The sequence below is a fragment of the Rhinolophus hipposideros genome (genome assembly GCF_964194185.1).
Source record: "Rhinolophus hipposideros genome assembly, chromosome: 20".
Taxonomy (NCBI): domain Eukaryota; kingdom Metazoa; phylum Chordata; class Mammalia; order Chiroptera; family Rhinolophidae; genus Rhinolophus; species Rhinolophus hipposideros.
The window spans coordinates 52,290,868-52,309,856 of record NC_138066.1 but is presented as its reverse complement, the minus strand read 5'-3'; the positions used below and the strand labels follow the sequence as shown (position 1 = coordinate 52,309,856).

The following is an 18,989-nucleotide window of genomic DNA, read 5'->3' as shown; positions in this document are numbered from 1 at the left end:
CAGAGACAATTTAATATAAAATATTTTAGCTAAAAATTGGAGATTAGCTGCTAATAGGATTAAAGAGAACTCGGAGAAAGATAGGAATAGTAGCTGTAGAGAGCAGGCACTCCCTCTCAGCCTCGGGGAGCACACCCAAAGGAGGAATGAACATGGAAGAGCCCCACCTAAGGCCGAGACTTAGACTACTGGAGAAGGTGTCCCACGGGCTGGTGGAGAAGATCATTAGCCCTTGGAATACAGGTGCAGAAACCTTTAACCAAGTATGAGTAAGTCGACTCCAGCCACATGTCAAAGGGTGATGACCAATGGGGTTTATCACAGGAACGCAAGGCTTGTTCAAATTAACATTCGAATCTCAATAATGTAATGTTATTAATAGAATACAGGAGAATAAACAATCATCTGAATAGATGCATAAAAAGCACTTGACAAATTTCAACACCCGTTTAACTCTCAGTAAACTAAGTATAGAAGAGAGCGTCCTCAACCTGATAAAGGATATCTACGAAAAATTCCCAGCTCACGATACCTGATGATATAGGATAAAATGTTTCCCCCTAATTGATCCTTAACTGTGATCCTTAACATCAGAGCTTAGATGTCCCCTTTCTACACTTGTCTTTAACATTATACTGAAGGCATTAGCTAGTGCAATGAAACAAGAGAAAGGGACTCAAGACATAAAGATTGGAAAGGAAGAAATAAACCTGTATTTATTTGCAGATGACATAATTATGTACATAGAAGATCTTAGAGAATCTATAAAACAGCTATCAAAACTAACTGGTGAGTTTAGCAAGGTTATAGGAAATGAGGTTTTTATGAAAAAAGCAACTGCATTTCTACAGGCTATCATTAAACAATTTAGAAACTGAAATTAACAAAATATTTGCAAGATATGAACAGCTAAAACCACAAAGCATCAAGACAACTGAGTCAGTATGAGGTTGCGATCATCACAGATGAACCCACGTCGTGCCACGGAAACACCATGAATAAATATGTAAATGAGACCGGGGACTCAGAGAAGCAGAGAAGCGCAGGATAAAAGATACCACAGCTGAAAACACAAGTGCCGCAGTCGCGCAGACCTGGGTTTGGTTCTGGGGCTTTACTCACTACTGTATGATTCAACGTCCTTCATGCTCGGTCCTTTCACTCATGAAACATCAGTAAGGACCCACTTATTGGGCTGAATTAAATGAGATGTGCGTAAAGCACAGTGCGGGCACACAGCAGGTACTTGGGTTGGCGCACACACAGCTGTAATGACAAAGTGGTTCTCGGGACAGAGCTGCTGAGAGGGCACCAGTGAACTGCTATGAGGACACTCAGTGAGGAAGGTGCTTGCAGGCCGAGTGCCCACTGTCACCCAGATGCCTGCAGCCTCGTCACGTCCCAGCAGCACTTACACGTCCAGGATCGAAGTACAACAGCTGACAATGAGAGGATGACCCGGTCCAGCGCATCCACAGGATGTGGGTCTACGTCCTGGGCCCACAGACATACACTGTTGACCGTGAGGTTAAATCTGGACACCCAGTCCCTATCTCTGACCAGAACTCGGCAAAGAAACCAGAGGATTTCTGCGGCCCACACGCGGGGACCTCCAAGCGTCTGTCTCTGACTTGCCAGTTGTCATCAGATGCATGAACCTGTAACACGTATCCCCACGGAGCCCCACGAGCAGCCCCGACCTCTCTACACAACAGAGCACTCCACTTTCTAACGGCATCTATCACAGCCGGACATGCTTGGTGCCACTGGCTGAATGCATGAATGAGAACAAGAAAGAAATGACAATAAACTACGAAGCACTGCTGAGGTAAATTTAAAAGGACTTAAGTAATGGGGAGACATACTATGCTCATGAAGACTGCCTATTGTTACGATGGAGCTTCCCCTCGAATGGTTTTCACATCCACGGCAACCACACTGAAGGTCCTGGCAGGCTGGTTACACACCGATGAGTAGACTCTGAACTGTATACGGAATGCAAGAAGCTAGACAGCCCAGCCATCTGACAGGAAGACATTTACAATAAAGCGACAGCAGGGAAGACTGTGCGGCGCTGGCCTAGGTGCAGACATGGAGATCACCTACTAGGACCGGGCAAAAGAACCACAGTGATCATCTCACGTTGTCGGCAAAGGTACCAGTCTTCGTACGGTGGTGTAGGAACAGCTGGACGTGCACGTGGGAAAATGACCCGTGACTCACGCTGCACACCACATACAAAGCAAACTCGGAGTGGATCACTAACTTGGACATAAAAGTGAAAACTATAAAAGTCTTAGAAAGAAATAAGAGAAAATCTTCACCACCTTGAGGGAAGTAAAGATTTCTTAGGTGGGACACAGAGAGTACGAATCATAAAAGAGAAAACAAACTCCGAAATCAGATTCTATCAAAATGAAAATCTGCTCTTTAGAAGACTGTTGTGAAAATGAAAACGCAAGCCAGACTGACTAAAAATATTCACAAGACATAGATCTGACAATGACTTATATCCAAAATACATGGAGGACTCTTGAAGACAAACAACATAATTAAACAATTGGCAAGAGACATGAGCACACATTTTATTAAAAAATATAAAGTAATGGCCAGTAGCACATGAAAAGCTGTTCGGCATCATTAATCATCAGGCAAATACAAATTGAAAGCCCAAGGACACAGCATTATACATCTGTTAGAGTAGCTAAAATGAAAAAGCCTTAGGATACCAAGTGTTGACGAGGACAGACGCCCACAGTACTGCTGGGGTGTGAGATGGGGGGCCACTTGGAAAGGGCTGGGTGTTTCTGATAAGTGAAACTCACACCTGCCACATGCTCCACCACTGCGCTCTCACGTGTCTACCCGGGGATGGACACGTTCTGCCCACACGAAGACTGGCACATACGTGTTTGTAGCAGCTTAGTCATAATAACCAAAAGAGAAACAAACCAAATGTTTATCAACAGGTGAATGGATAAAAAAACTATGACACATGCAAGGTCTATGTCCTTTACTACAATAAACGATTCCTATGTCCAACATGGATCCATCTCAGAGGCATCGTAATGAGTAGAAAGAGCCAAACACAAAAGAATACATTATCATTTCCTAGTTATATGAAGCCCTGGGAAAGAAAAGGAGGAAAGAGCAGGCCAGCGCTTGCCTGGGCCCAGCGGCTGCGGCAGGGGGTCGACTGGATGCGGTACAAGGGGATTCTGGGGGCAGATCGTGAGTGTGACCGTGGCTCCAGGGCTGTACAAAGTCATCAAACCTCGTCAAACTGTACCCTTAAAGTGCGTCCATGTTACTGAATGTAAGCTATACTTCAACAACGTTGGTTTTAAAATGTTAAAACAAATGGAGGGGAAATTATGGCACTTTCAAACAATAAAAACAGATTTTTTTCACTGGAAACCTACACTAAAAAGAGCTCTTTAGGTAGAGGAAAATGGTCTCAGATGGAAGCTCTGAGATGCAGGCAGGAATGAAAGGCCACAGACGATGGAAATGTATAAACGTAAGTGAATATGAACTCCACGGAATGTTAATAACATTCACGGAGAGGTAGAATATGCCAGTAATCATACACACGCCAGGAGGTGAGTGAACGGAGTTACCGTGTCCTCAGGTCCTTGCATGCCGGGAAGTGGTGAAAGCACTAATTTATATCAGACTTTAATTAAGTCAGGGAGTCGCTAGAATTATTGCCCGGCGGCCAGATCTGGCCAGTAGCCTGATTTGTGTATGGCCTGCGAGCTGATGCTAGTCTTTATAATTTAAAGGGTTGTAACAAAAGATAGAGAATACATGATACGATGTTATGGGGCTCGCAGAGCCTAGAGCGTGCACGAGCTGGCCCCGAACAGGAAACACTAGCAGACCAGTGCTGGGCGTGCCCAGGCACGTGCAGGAGACGGACGTACAGTTAACAAGCCAGGGCGAGGGGCAGTGAGTGAGACTGCTAAGTCCACCCAAAAGACGGCCACGGAGGAGAAAAAAGGAAGGTAGAGAAAAAAATGGGGGGAGGAGAGAAGAGAGCAAACAGATGATAGAGTTAAACCCAAATATCTCAATTACACTAAATATAAAAAGACTAGATACTTCAATTATAGGCAATAATTTTCAGTCTGGATTTAAAAAGTCAACGACATACTGCTCAAAAGAGAGACACCTTACACGTGTGTAAAGATACAGAAATATATACAAGGACACCTGCTTAAATATACATAAGGATGAAAACATCGGTCCACAGACCCCTGTACAGCTATGCTGCTATCCCCCCACAGGGACTCCATGGCAAAGGCATCATGGGGGGGAAGAGTGACATGTCCTGATGACAAAAGGTCCGATTCATTCCAGCAGGAAGGGGAAATCAGTCACGGCTAACCTGTCCGCGGAAGGGAAAAGCATGAGGTCAAGGGAACGGGCTTTCACTGGAAAGGACAGTGGTGATAAATCATCAGCAGCACTTCCTGGACCGCGAAGAGAGGAAGGGGAGAGAGATGGGTTAGCACCTGTAGGGCGGGGGCGGCTCCAGGAACCCCTACGTGCGTGGCATTACGCTGATGGCAGGACAGGGGTTCGGGACAGCAAACAGGAAAGGGTGATGGTTAGGGACTCGGTATGTCCAGGTCCCCAACGAACATACGAGGTGTTCAGACGTTTGTGATCACGGCTCCTAATAAGAAGTGCATTTTGCATGGTGACCCGATATGCACACATACACAACCACATGTAAATATACACATTCAACAACAGAACCAAACAACACTCATGTCTCCAGGAAAACGAAATATTTTGTACACGCTTTCCTTAATGCAGACCGTGACGTACCAAACTGTGCAGCCACGAATACGTCATGACCTGCAGCTTAAAACACACGACGTAAGTGAAGTTCGTGTCAATTTGTCCAGGAGGAGTCGACTCAGGGTTATTTATCAAAGTCGTTTGATGGTGAACACAGCAGCTGGGGGATGCTGGAGACTAGAGAATCTCATAATTGTAACTCAAAAGAAGCGGCTTGATTTCGTAAACCCACCCAGGCAGCTGTCTTCTGGTGATTCTTAAAACTCTGCACCGCATCTACGTCAAACGGTTACGTTTTCAGTACTGCTATCTTTGGGCCTCTTTCTTTCCGCGTTTAAGCTTCCACAGAGCAGAAGCCTGCTTGTCTTGTGAAGCAAATGTAGAAACACGTATTTTAAAATTCTGAAGGAAAGGGAGTGACGCTTTCCGTGGCTCACTGGAGCAGGTGTTAACACAACTCTGCAGGTAATGTACCATGTGTTGCACTCGTTACGGATGATGACTGACTGCCACCCACACCCCCTCCCAGGTTTGGAGAGAAGGCCCCGGGAGGCTGCAAACGAAACTCACAGGGCGCAGGGATCAGAGGGTCAGAGGGGAGGGCTGGCTCCATGTGCTCATTCAACACATTTACGACACCTGGAAAACAAGTTCTTTATTTAACAGTGCAGATTCCGAAACCCTTAGAACGTAAATCTGAGCCTAAGCTTATTGTGGAAGCATTTCCTGAAAGAGCTGATTTTCTTTGGCCTTTCCAGTATCAAGACTGATCTTCAGACAGACCCTGTCCTGGGAGCTACAGTCTCTCGGGAGCCGAGCGAGCGGAAGTTCCCTGAGAAGCAGAGCAACAGCCTGTCTGCTACAGTGACGGAGTTTTATTAACAGAACTGGATTAAGGTGGCAGCTGCACACGTTGGGAGACGTGCTAAAAATCACTGACCTGGACACTTACAATGGGTATGTACATTAGACCCCAATAAAGTTGTTGAGAGAAATACAGTAAAAACCCCAAAATGCCTTCACCGGCTACATAACTGATACTATAAAAACCGACTGTATACGTTTCACTTTTTAAAAACAATTTCCTGTTTTCCGCATGGACCCATCAGAGGGCAGCAGGGCGAGGACCGTTGGCTGTGGTACCACTGAACACTCTACATCAAGAATCCACTTTTTTGTAGATGTAAATCCCCTCCCTTTCTGTTCTTCCTTTCTTTCCCCTAATAAACCAACGTGCTTTTTCCACAGGAAAGTCGGTACTTCCTGCTTCTCTTGGCGTCAGAAACATTCGCACTACCGGCGTGGCGGTGCCCTGGACCTCACCTCTCGCCCGGCCACTTCCTGGTGCATGGGCCTCACCGGCTGTGCCTCCGCGTGGCCCATCTCACCCCTGCGGTTCTGACCCTGTGAAGGGTCTTCCTCACACAGGGACCAGGCTCCCTGAAGTCCCCTCCTGCCCCGCACCTCTGATGCTGCCACTTCTTGGTGCCGTCGAGACCAATTCATCTGCAAGTTCGTGGCTCTTTCAATGCTCTGAAAACAGTTACCGTGTCATTCCTCAGCCTGCCCGCCTCCAGGCGAACATCCCGGTACCTTAGAGCGCCTGTCACCTGCTGCCCTCACTGTGCGTCCTGCTTCCGGAGCAGGAGATGACATGCTTGGACCTCCTGTGGGAGGGCCACACGGCAGTGACCACAGAGTACGGCAGACGGAGCAAGCTCAGGAGAGGACTGACTTGGGCAGACACAGGCTCTGCCACCTCCCAGGGACGCTTAGCAAGACACTCAACTCCTCTCGTCTTGGTGTCCAGAGTCTGAGATGGACATGATCCCTGAGCTCCTCCCAGACTGGATGGCAGTACAGACAGAAGAACCAGTGCCCACCCAGGGCCTCTGGCTGCTGGGCACACAGGGCCACGCGCTACGTCCTGTATGAGGGGACAGCTCTGAGCGAGGACTGACTGCTAAATGCCACAGGTGTCCCCCCACCCCACTGGGTTCAACGGGCTGCGAGGCAGAGCAGGACACCACAGAGCTGGAAGCGACAGCCAGTTCGCACAGAAAGGTGAACAAGCTAAGGAGGGAGGCCAATGAGCTGCTCCAGGAGATACAGGAATGGACGGGGACTGGTTCCGGGTGGCGTGAGCGAGCCACCCTCTGCAGGCACATCACTGTGCAGTCCTCCCCGGAGGGACAGGTTGCCACAGGAAGCTGACCCCAGGGGGACCGGTAGCCCGCACTGAGCCTCACCCCCTGAATGAAGCCTGCCCTCGATGGACAGCCGCCTGCAAAGCCAGGCATCTCCATCAGGGACTCGCAGACACTCACATCTCAGGACACCAGGAGGACACCTGGCACTGGTGGCAGAGCTGATAACCACGGGGCCATGCAGTGCAGGCCTGCTTTGATCATAAAGGCCAGGATTTTGATCCACTGTGCAGGACATAGAAGCCCCCGTGCTGAGAGGAGGCGCCCCCACGAAGGCCCCTGCCACCTCTCCCTCGCTCCCTTGACGGCCGTTGCCAGTGTCATCTCTGAGCTGCGCCTCCTTCACCCTGGCTCACCAGGACTAACGGGAGGCTTTGACGGGTGTGTGTCCGACACAGAGGGGACCTGGCGCCCCTCCTGCCCCTTCTGACCTTAGGGGCATCGGCGCGAGGCGCCCAGCAGGCGAGCTGGGCCTCACCCAGCGCCACTCGCCCCGAGACTGCACTCTGAGGCAGGGCCGAGTGTCGACTGCTCCGTGGTTGAGGCGGGAGGACCTGTTACCCTGTGACATCACAGCACCCCCACTTCCGCCCTTCACTCCTTCTCTCCACTCTGCCGTCTCGGGGTTTTCTCGTCCCCACATCACATCTAAATTAACTTCCAGTAAATCATTACTCATCTTATCAGTGGCTGGCAGGCGTTAACGAATTACTGATTTTCCACCTTCAAATAGTGATGTAATGTATTTATGTTGGAAAGAAAGGTGGTTTTTGAATGAAGACGGGTATCTTTCCATAGTTTCCTTTCAGACATGGTACACATGTACTATTCCGACCCGACAGAGGAATAAATTGTAACCACAGCGTCGGAGCCCACCTGTGGGACTGCCGCCAGCCCCCGCCGACCTGCGGCTATGCTGACCCTCAGGGAAGGCCGCTGCCCTGCCTTCCAGCAGAGCCCGCCGTGGGGCAGGCAATATGCGCTCCGGGCAAACTGCTTGCCTGCCCTGTACCTCAGTTTCCCCATTTTCAAGTGTAGGCAATAACAGCAGAGCTAATATGGGTAAAGCCTTTACACAGTCCCAGGTCCATAGTAGGTGTTCAATAAATGTCACCTGTTATTGTTCTCCCTTTTTGACCCGAAGAACACATGGATTACCCCGGATTCTCAAGCAACAGCGTGTGTCTCTCCTTCTGTTTCCCTCCCTGTACCCCAGGACCCACAGACGGCCAGGACTCTCCCAGATGGAGACCACACCATGTTAACAAAACGCTCCAGGCTTCAAGGCCAAAACCCACCCACAGCCAGGCTCAGCTTCACCTCAAGCATCTGATGGAGGCGGGCACTGCAACTCATTTCATTCAAGATGCTGGTTGCCAGCTATCTAAAATATGCTGTTTACACAATAAATGTTAATTATGAATAATTTCTTGGTACGCTTTGCGCCTCCAGTGATCAGAATACTAACTAACAGCCTCGTGAAAGAGGTTCAACGTCTTCCCGATTCCCTGAAGCTTTCTGAGTACCCTAATATTTCTAGCACTGTTTAAGTGTTTCATTACTTTGTTTCAAGGGCTGAAAAATGTTCCTTAATTTCCAAGCGTGGATCTTAGTGCCGCTCTCTCAAAGGACTCAGAACATAAATATGTACGGCAGAGGCGACATGCCTATTCATCAGGCTGCTAGGCTCCTGCAGATAATTAGAAATCGGGGTGCTCAAGGAGGGCTCACTATAATTTACTTCCAGACACAGCAGCTTAATTAGAAAACAAATTCCTTCCCTAGCTTTAAAGATTGCTAAATAATTATAACACGCACACCACCCACATCTTTTCTCTGGTCTTGAGCTGAGACTGGAAACGACACGTGTTTTGCACACGTGACAAAGGTGGCAGAGGCTGGGAAGGGGTTAACACTTGATATCCTGGGGAACCTCATGCTGAGCAGTTGGGGGTGAGGGAGGGCAGCTGTTTGAAACAAACCACATTTACTGTAAAATCACCAGGCAGCAATTCTGAGGCCAGCAGCTTGTTTCTCCAGTGACAGTAAAGAGGTCCGCAACACGATTCGGGTGGGGTTTCTGGCTCTCCAGGGGCAGCAGGGGAAGGCACTGCGCCCTTGTCATGAGACGGTTGGACAGGCAGGCCATGGAGGGAAGCTTGGTGCCACCCTCAGGCCTGCACGCCCGACCACTCTGGGTCCTGAAGCTCCCGGGGCTCCGGACAGAAAGACGCCTGCGTGCAGCCTGCAAGGCGGCTTCCCTGTCAGCTAACGCCCACAGTTAGCGGCCGGGCTTGGACTCTAGAGGGTTCTGGTCCTGGAGACCTCGGTACGCAGAGCCGCACCCCGGTGCGGGCATCTTCACGGGAGCAGCATGCCAGGGCCTGCCATGTTGGCCACGCACACCGGGCCCCGCAGCCTGGCCAGGCCGGTGCCAGGACGGCCCTTCACACACATGACAAGGGCCCGGAAGGGAAGCTGTCGGCAGGCCGTAAGATGGACATTACTCTTAGGTTTTGTAGGCCATTAAAATTGAAATAAATAACCCCTGAAACACAGGCCTGTATTCCCCCTGCTCCACCTCTGAACTACGACCTGTCACCGGTCAAGTGGGAACAGTGACCTGACTCGCCTTCACACTTAGAGGTGACCAAGGAGCCCTCCAGTGCAACAATTTCCATGTGGTGAGCTGAACCGAGAATAAAACCACACACACAACTGAGTGCTCCTGCTGTCACACAGCAGCCTCGCAGACTGTCCCCCCATGTCTTTCCTTAAGGAAAGAAGAGTGTGAGACTACGCATCTCTGGGACTGTATATTTCTCTCTATTTAGTCTCCAAAAGAGGGTTTGCGGCCAATGACAAGTAAGATCCCCCACGGGGGGGGGGACAACTCAAGCCAGGCGGAATCCCATGGAGACCCCCATGAGCTGCCTTAGAAGATCTGGGAAGGGGTCTTGCCCCCCCTTCCCCTGCCTGGGAAAAGCGGCTGCTGGCTCTGGCTTTTCCCTCTCACCTAATTGGGAGAAAAGTCTTGAGAGTGGTAAGATTAAGCTCTCTGCTCAGCTCTGTGAAACAATTTCGACATGTGATATATGTCCCTTAAAAGAGTTGCAGACCTCACCTCAAGGACTTTCTGCTTCGGCAGTTCGAAGATCAACATAATTGGTTTGGATTGTTTCTATAACGTGATAGGTGAGTCTCACAGACCGTTCCAGAAAAACACTACTGTTCCTTTGTATACTTATCAATAAAAACCTCCAGTCGGCTTTGTTCTGGGCTCCAGTCTTTCAGAACCGTGAGACCCCTGGCCTTCTGAGATTTAACTGCATTAGGTCTCTGTATATTTCTTTCTTAAAAACTTAACCCAAAGCTTCCCCTTCTCGCACCCTCACTGCCTGTGTTGTGCTTGATGCGACATGTTCCGAATCTTCAAACAGCAAAAATCACTCCTCTTCAGTGACAGACCCGCCAGCGCAATGTTTACGTATCGCCAGAAGGGCCCAACATCTGTCTGTCCACGTGTCTCTGCAGAGCATGGAAATACTCTCTTAGGCGCTTCCTGGCTAACGGGGTCCCCCCACCTACAGTGCTTGGGATTTTGACTGGAACAAAAAATTGCCAAAGCCATAATGAAATGGGGCCAAGGAATTGAGCAAAAAAGCCGATTTCTGTTTGGTCTTATAATTGTAATTAAAAGCATGTCATCCCACCAATTAACCTGGACCCACGATTAGTTCAGACAAGCTCACTGGACACCCACGTGAGGTCCCCACAGCTCCACAGGCGAGGGCCCATGCATCCCACGTGGAGATGGCACGGGGACGGCCAGACAGCTATGCCCTCTGTCAGCTTAATGCAGACGTGGTCAGGGACTCGAGCCCCATGGCCCTCGGCAAGGACAGCTGTCACAGGAAGCAGGGACACAAGGGAGTGCAGCACGGCCACCCCAGGCTCTCTCAAGTCTCACCTGCCCCCATTACAACAGCTTTGTCAATGTTGTACGATTAATTTTATTAAAATCTCTGAAACCATTATAAAATTTATGTATTTTGAAGTATTCTGTGGCTTCCCCAAACATCAACTATTTACACATTTTTTAAAAAGAAACACTTTCTGGTTCTACCTGGGGAGGGGACAGTGTGTCTCTGAACTATCACCGACGATGTTCAGGGGACTGGCTTTCGCTGAGACGCAGGATGACATTAAGACAAGATGGTCATAGGCCCCACTGGAGCCCTAAGTCGCCCCGATGCGATGAGACCAACCAGCCCAGGGTGGAATAAGCCAGAACCAAGAGCTGTACCCGAGAGCTCCGTGTTTTGAGAAGAAATCTCCAGAAAATGATAAGATGGGTGGAAATAATGAGGCAGTTTTTCCTGGAATGTTCTCTGACTACAGAAAGCACAGCAGCCTGGAAGACTCCATTAAACATAGATGGGCTACATTTCGGCCGAGTGGCAGAACTGCAAAATCAAATTTGCTTATTGAACATTTTCCTCCTATAGACTGCAAAGCATACTTGGGCAAAAACCTAAGAATTAAAAAAAATGAGTAATGGCATTTTCTTTTAAATGGAGAAGTCTGCCTGGAGCTGGGAGAGGGAAGCCCTTGCTTTCACTCAGAAGCAGATGGAACGGCTGTGACAGGTGTGCGGAGCTTTACCTCGGGCTTGTTTTTTCTCGTGTACAGAATTCTAGAGTTTGAAATTTGTCTGGGCATAAAAAAGAAACATAATCCAACTACCCGCATCCAGGGTGACCTCTGCGGGGCTCCCAGGGGGCCAATTGGGACCTCAGAAGGCAATGACTTCTGTGTCACAATCCAACCCCACTTTTGCTGAGTTGTCCCCAGAGAACACGGATCACACCCAAAGTCTACATGTCTCAAGAATCCTTTCACAACAAAGACCCAGTTTCTAAGATGACTCGTTCCTATCCTTCCCGTCAGAACCACACAATCCCGCCATCGCAGCTCCATCCTCGGTGCCCGAGGGAGAAGTGTGTACGGCCTGACGCCTGTGGTCTGTCCCAATCAGTCTGGACAAGAAGCTTTCCTAAAACGCAAACCCCTCTGAAGTCAGGATTGGCTTTAACTGCACAGCTGGACTTGGACATGCTTCCCACAGTCCCGTGTGTGGCGGCATCTGCCGGGTGGTGAGCGCTGCAGGTGTGTGACCCTTCCCGTCCTCGTCCCGTCTGAAACCTACAGCGATGGGAACACTGCAGCATGCACTGCAACACCGCACTGTCTGCTGCAGCATCAGGGAGCGGAACAGTTTGTGGGGGCAGCTGACCCCCACCGAGAGCCACCAGCACCGTTCACTCCTCTACTGGACCCTAGGACGCTCCACAGGATGGGGACAGACGTGGAGGTGACGGGCGGGTTCGGCGAGTGCAGCTCCCAAGGCGAGGCCAGGATTCTGGCTGGCCCATCGGCTCCCACGACCGGTGTTGGCACCACCCCCTCCCCGCTCCCACCCCACTCAGGACATTCTGAAAACTGTCTGCGGGGAATGACAGTTAAATGCGCTTCTTTTTCAATCAACACACACACCGTCAAACTTGCAGCATTTGACCAATTTGGCAGCCCCACATGGCACGGAGATGGGGAGGTGGAGAAGAGAGGACAGCACATTAACCTTCAGAAGCGAACGTGTGGATTTATGAGCTGAGAACGTCACTCAGCGCTGGGGAGGGACAAACACTAAGTGCTTCTGGGAAGGACACTGGTGGCTGCAAACCAGGATTTAGGAAAATCAAGCTTGACGGAAAATGCTAAAATCTTAACATATACGGGTATTTCTTCTATTTTTCAACCCTCATCAACCAGTTTTCATAATGAGACAAGGATTCTGCCCAGAAACACCAGAACACAGGTCGGAGGAGGGGAAGCCACTTGTCCTCCGAGTCGCGGTCCGTTTCCTCCCGGCCGCTTACCCGTGTTCACTCCGGCTTCCTGCAGCCATTCGAACCTACACTCTCTTACACGGCTTCTTTTCTCCGCATGTTATGCATTAATTTCATTTCCTAAGTTGTCAAACAGTAACTTGGCTTTTGGGGGACAGTCCTACGACTTTAGTACTTGTAGATGGGTAACCTCCACACCCAGGGCATCCACTCATGTGCCCTCTGACCCTGCAGGCCTGTCTCTCCCAGGATGTCCCACAAATGGAATCGGACTGTGGGCCCTCTCTGGAGCTGGTGGTTCTCTCTCCACACCGGGATCAGAAGGCTCCCCTTCTCCTGCTGGCAGTGCTGGCACACACCAGTCTGTTTACACGCCAGCCCCCACCCTGAGGACATTTTGGTTGTTTCCAGTTTGGGGTGGTGATGAACAGCGACTACAGACATTCTTGTACAGGTTTTTGTGTGAACACAGTTTTCTTTCCTCTGGACAAATGCCCAGGAGGGGGACTGCTGGGTCATGCGGTCAGGTGTATACAAGAAACTGCCCCATCCAGAGGGGCGGTGACGACCCTGCATCTGTGGGGAGTCTTCCTCCTCCCCCAGGGTCGCCAGGCCTCCAGGCCTTGTGTTGTCACCGTCTCCCTTCACTCAACCCACCAGGTACGCAGTGGTATCTCTGGGCTTTAATTTGTGTTTCCTGATGTTGGGAATGATTTAAGCACCATTTCATGCGCCATCCTTACTGGCCATCCCTAAGTCCTCTTTCGTAGAGTTTCTCTTCACATCTTTTGTCCATTTTTTTTTAAAAAAGATTTTATTGCGGAACAGTGTGTACTTCCAGGCCTTTTTTCCAAGTCAAGTTGTTGCCCTTTCAATCGTAGTTGTGGAGGGCGCAGCTCAGCTCCAGGTTCAGTTGCCATTTCTAGTTGCAGGGGGCACAGCCCACCATCCCTTGCGGGAGTCAAGGAATGGAACAGGCAACCTTGTGGTTGAGAGGACGTGCTCCAACCAACTGAGCCATCCGGGAGCTTAGTGGCAGCTCAGCTCAAGGTGCCGTGTTCAATCTTAGTTGCAGGGGAAGGAGCCCAGCATCCCTTGAGGGACTTGAGAAATTGAACCGGCAACCTTGTGGTTGAGAGCCCACTGGCCCATGTGGGAATCGAACCGGCAGCCTTTGGAGTTAGGAGCACAGAGCTCCAACTGCCTGGGCCACCGGGCCGGCCCCCATTTTTTAAACTGGGTTGTTTTCCTCAAGTTTTGGGTTTTGAGAAAGCTCCATATATGCCAGACACAAGTTCTTGGTCAGCTATGTGATTTGCAGATGTTCCCCCCAAGTCTTAACTTTTCGCTCTCTTCGTGGGGGCTTTCAGAGAGTAAATATTTTAAATTTTGATGAAGCCCAAGTTACCAATTTTTTTCTTTTGTGGATGGTGCTGAGGGTGTCAAGTTGCTGTGCACATTTTAAACCTGAGAAAGTGGCCGGACAGGAGCTAGTTGTCCTGACACCAAAGTCTGGGTAAAGGGGCAGGGGCTGTGCGTGGGGAGGAGCCCAGCGAGATGTCCAGAGGCCTGGTCAGCAGGCCGGCCCCGCCTCTGCGGATGGAAATCCCAGCCAGGAAGCTGGGCTGCACTGAATGCCAGGTTCCTCTCTGGTCAAATCAGGGGGCTTACCTACGTGACTGCAAGAACATATATGTTGTTAATTATATGAGTTTCAAAGCTTTTTACTTTGAGAACTCAGAACACATACGTGACGCTGTCTGTCTGGGCCCACGTGACGCAACGAACAGGAGCAGAGCGGGGGTGGGGGGTGCGCTGAGGGGCCGGGAGGGGCCAGCACAGCACACGCGTCCATCCTGGATGGAGAGGCAGGGAGGCACAGGCTGGCTGCGTGCTTTGTGCCACCTGCCCTGCCTGATGGGACAGGAGGAGCACAGCTCTGCCCATTCACAGGGGGGGGCTCTGGATAGTCACAGGGACACAAAAATAAAAAATCAAGAAAAATTCAAATGGTCTGAATGGGTGAGAAGCAACCCAGCTGCGATAAAATGTGGCTGTGCCGAAATCTTAAAGACGGGGTTTACTTGAGAAACTACATAGATGGCCCCATACCTATGGTGACGGAGCACGCCCTCACTTAGAAACGGAGGCACATAGGCCCCAGAGACAGAGCCCAGCAGGGTCTGGGGAACGGAGTTCCAACGGGAATCTCTGGAATCTCATCGGGAACGAGCCAACCAGATGGGCCGAGCACACAGACCTGTGCTTTCTTATTTTTAAAAAACTTTTCCATATGATATGTCTTGACGATGACACTGTGTGTTCAGCAGCTGTAAATGGTTTTCGAAGCACGCTCAGCGCCATCTGTCATTAGATTACACACCACTCAGGGTGTGCAGAGAACTAGCGAGTGCGTGTACTTTCGTGAGGAGACGCAAGCAGACAGCTGCTTACTGGTGTGTGTTTCACTGTACACCGAGGGGACATGGATGGCGACTCTGGACTGACCACTGCGAATGTGACAACCCTGCGACGGCAGTCCCTGCTCTGGCCACTGCGTCTGTGCCAGGCCAAATGCCTTCGAATGTGCTGATGGATGTGACACGTTTGGTCCCCTAAATGCAGCTCTACCACTGGTTTCCAATCATGACCCACAGAACCCCCACCCCCCAGCCCCTAATCTATCAACACACCTCAGGCCTGCACCCCCACCTGGGCCCACAGTACCTCACAAAGCTTCAAGGTCATGGTCAGCTAAGGGCTGGTTCTGTGCAGACCAAGACCTACTTGAACAGCGGGGCCGCCAGACCTTCCCACTGGCCCTGCTGGCACCGATCCGTCAGGCTAGTTCCTTCTCATCACAATAGCCCATTTTGCTTGTGAACAGAAACATCCCGAAGTAAACAGATGCAGTGACGAGTCACATGACCTCCTCAACATTCATTCAAAATTAAAAGGGAGAAATTATCCTTAATGAATTGTTTGCAGGTGTCCTAATCATATTTTCTTGACTGTGCCTTTTAAATTTAGTACATGTATTCTACACGTCCATATTCTTGTAAAACAATTTTAAAAGACGGCAAAAATATCAGTCACTTAACACTGCTCTATCCCCCTTTTCTCAAATTCCACTTTCCTGCCCCGTGTGACCTCCATCATTTCATGCCTTTTTTATGTGTCTTCACACACATGGAGTGTGCATTGCTAAAAAATACTCTTGGCATCCTACCATCGCGTTTCCCTGAAAATAAGACCTAGCCAGACCATCAGCTCTAATGCGTCTCTGGGAGCAAAAATTGGTATAAGACCCGGTCTTATATAATAGAATACAATATAAGACCGGGTCTAATATGGTATAATATGCTATAATGTACGACCGGGTCTCATATTAATTTTTGCTCCAAAAGATGCATCACAGCTGACTGTCCAGCTAGGTCTGATTTTCGGGGAAACGTGGTATGTGTATTGCCACATTTGACAACGTAGCTGCTGGACCATCCCACATCGTATGTGGGCAGCTGCCATGGCATAAGCCATCCACGAGCCACCAGGACAGGCCTATGGGGCCCCGATGGTCATCTGGGGACAATATTCTTGTACAGCTCCCGATGACAGGCCAGTTGCCTTGTAGGAGACAAACCTAGGAGCACATTTGCTTTTCTGACCTAACGTAATTATATTCAAGCCTCAGCTGTTTTAACACGATTTTGCATATTGACTTAGAAAACAATTACCTTGTACGTTCACTCTAGATGAAATAGTTTAAGAACAACCTAGACGAATTAGGGTGAGTCAGATGAGCACACACAAAAATAAACAGAAGGTAGGTCAAGTATGACCATGTATTTCAGACCTAACGAGGCTCAACTGTCAGAGGCAGACAGGCTGGCCCACGGCCAAGGAACGGCCATGCAACTAAAATGTGCCATGAAGGACAGCTCCTGACTGGACCGCCGCGCTTGCCCTGAGCTAGAACATAAAATGCGTGTGTGAGTGTGTGCGTGTACGTGCACGCATGTGCGTGTAGAAAAGTTACCGGATTGTAAGGGGATGCAGAGGAAGCCAGGGCCGACGTCGAGCTGCGATCTGACTGCTGAGGTCAGAGTGGAGACCACCTGCCCCTACAGGACACATCTCTGCTCTGGCTCAGCACTGGGGGCAGTTACATGGCAAAAGGGTTCAGCTTTTGATTCTTTTTCTTTTAACCTGGCCCCGCATTGAGCTGTGTCCTAGGCTAAGCACCGATGCAACATCCAAATGCAGCCTTAATCAGAGAACGAAAGAGCACACCCCCATGAAAGGAACCATCCAGCTGGCAGAGGTCCTTCTGAGAACCAAAAGGGAAACCGGACAGACGGATGAATCCGCCCCCCATACCCAGAAAGCCACACCCTCACAACTTTACTTACTTTTCTATCAAATCCAGTGTGACTCCAGGCACCAGACTTACGCATTTCTGCATGCAAAACCTGCGGAGAAAGAAGAGAAAGTGAATTGCACATAGGAATGGATGGTTAACAAGAAACTGCAGCAGTTCTGCAGAAAAGTAGAGATCCAGGGGGGTGGGGATCAGCAGAGGGAAAAACTAAACCCAGATTTCTTTCATCCCGGCAGCTTTGGGATTTAGAAAGGACTCTCACTGCCACCGTCTAAGGGCAGGACCACAGAGCTCAGCAGTGAGTCCAGCAGGAGGAGAGAAACAAGTCTGTGGTGACAGGAAGCGGAACCCCCGGGGAGGGGCAGGGACCCCACACAAAGTACGCTTCACCTAAATAATGGGCAGAGGGGACTTTTCTCTTGTTTGCTTCCTAAGCAAGTATGCTGGGGAGGGTGACAGGAGAACTGGTGAGTAGCCTCCAGGCAGACAAAGAAAATTTATGGGAGAAGACAAAAAAAAGTGAGTTCAATTATATCATTTCCATTGTCATAGCATCAGACTGACAGGCAGAGCTAGGGAGGGACTGCAGGGCAGGAGGCCATCTTTCGTTTTTCCTGCCAGGGCTACTGGCACCCAGCAGGACAACGGTACAGAATAAAAAGGCAACTTAGTACTTACAGTGGGAGAAAACGTTTAATTCATCTGCTTTAAAAATTAAGAACAAATAGCCCTCTCTAAAAAATAGCAGTGGGCAGGGGACCCTCGGGGAGAGAGCCTAGCTCAGCCAGCAGAGAGGGAGTCACGTCTGGGCTGTGGCTGCGGCCAGTGTCACCTCACTCACAGGGCACAGGAAACAAAGGGAGGGCCACCTGTGGCCACCTCAGTGGGTGCTCATTCCCTGTCCAGAGCAAATCCGGTTTGTGCCACTTTCTGATGGCTCTGTGGGTGCTCCCACACGTCACTGGGACCTGGGACCAGCTCCGACAACAGTTTCATGTAAACCAGGGCCTCTGGGTGAGGAAAGATGACCAGGAGGAAATGCATTTTCCAGTGTAATTCTGTGTCCTGTGCGAACCAAGCTACTGGGTCGTCTGTCTTCTTATCTATAACGTCCTTATTGACTGGGACTTCTGGGTTCCAGTAATGACAGAATCATCTGCATCAGAGTAATCCTTTTGCCAATAATAATAATAAGCTCTGGACAAATACAAAAACAACCATTTGAAAGCACTAAGGAGTGAATGGAAACAGGCAGCAACGGAAGGCACACGACCCTTACAGGAATAGCTATGGGTGAGATCACCTTTATCCAGCTTTCCCCTACGTCCTCCCAAATTCACACAGCATGTGGGTACAGAGCGCAAGACCAGCCGTCTTCCTGCGCTGAAGAGTCAGAGATCAGAACTGCAGGCTGCCAGCAACTGCGGGGGACACTTCCACCTAACTAAGGAGGGACCCCACGGCCAGCAAGCTCTCCTGGAGTCTGGGCTGAGCCCTGTCCTGCATACCCGGCACGAGATCCGAGCGCCCTCGGGGACAACTGGAAGGACAGCATGCTGGGGAGACATTCAACCCTCGCTCGTTGGTGTGCACGCAGACAGGGCGTCAGCCCTCCAGACCGGCCGGGCCTGGTCAACATCTGGGGCCCCGACTGCCACCCTGGGGCAAGAGTCATGCCGAGTCACA

The 18,989-nt window shown here is 50.1% G+C and overlaps 1 protein-coding gene across 5 annotated transcripts in view; it reads right to left on the bottom strand.

Annotated features, from left to right (window-relative positions):
* The window catches only part of RPTOR (regulatory associated protein of MTOR complex 1), a 277,048-nt gene that overhangs the window by 91,863 nt on the left and 166,196 nt on the right, over positions 1 to 18,989 (bottom strand). For all 5 annotated transcript variants that reach the window (XM_081029345.1, XM_081029341.1, XM_081029343.1 and 2 more), the window contains exon 7: positions 17,335 to 17,394. In XM_081029345.1, the coding sequence (XP_080885471.1) occupies positions 17,335 to 17,394 (60 nt within the window). The remainder of the gene's footprint in view (positions 1 to 17,334; positions 17,395 to 18,989) is intronic.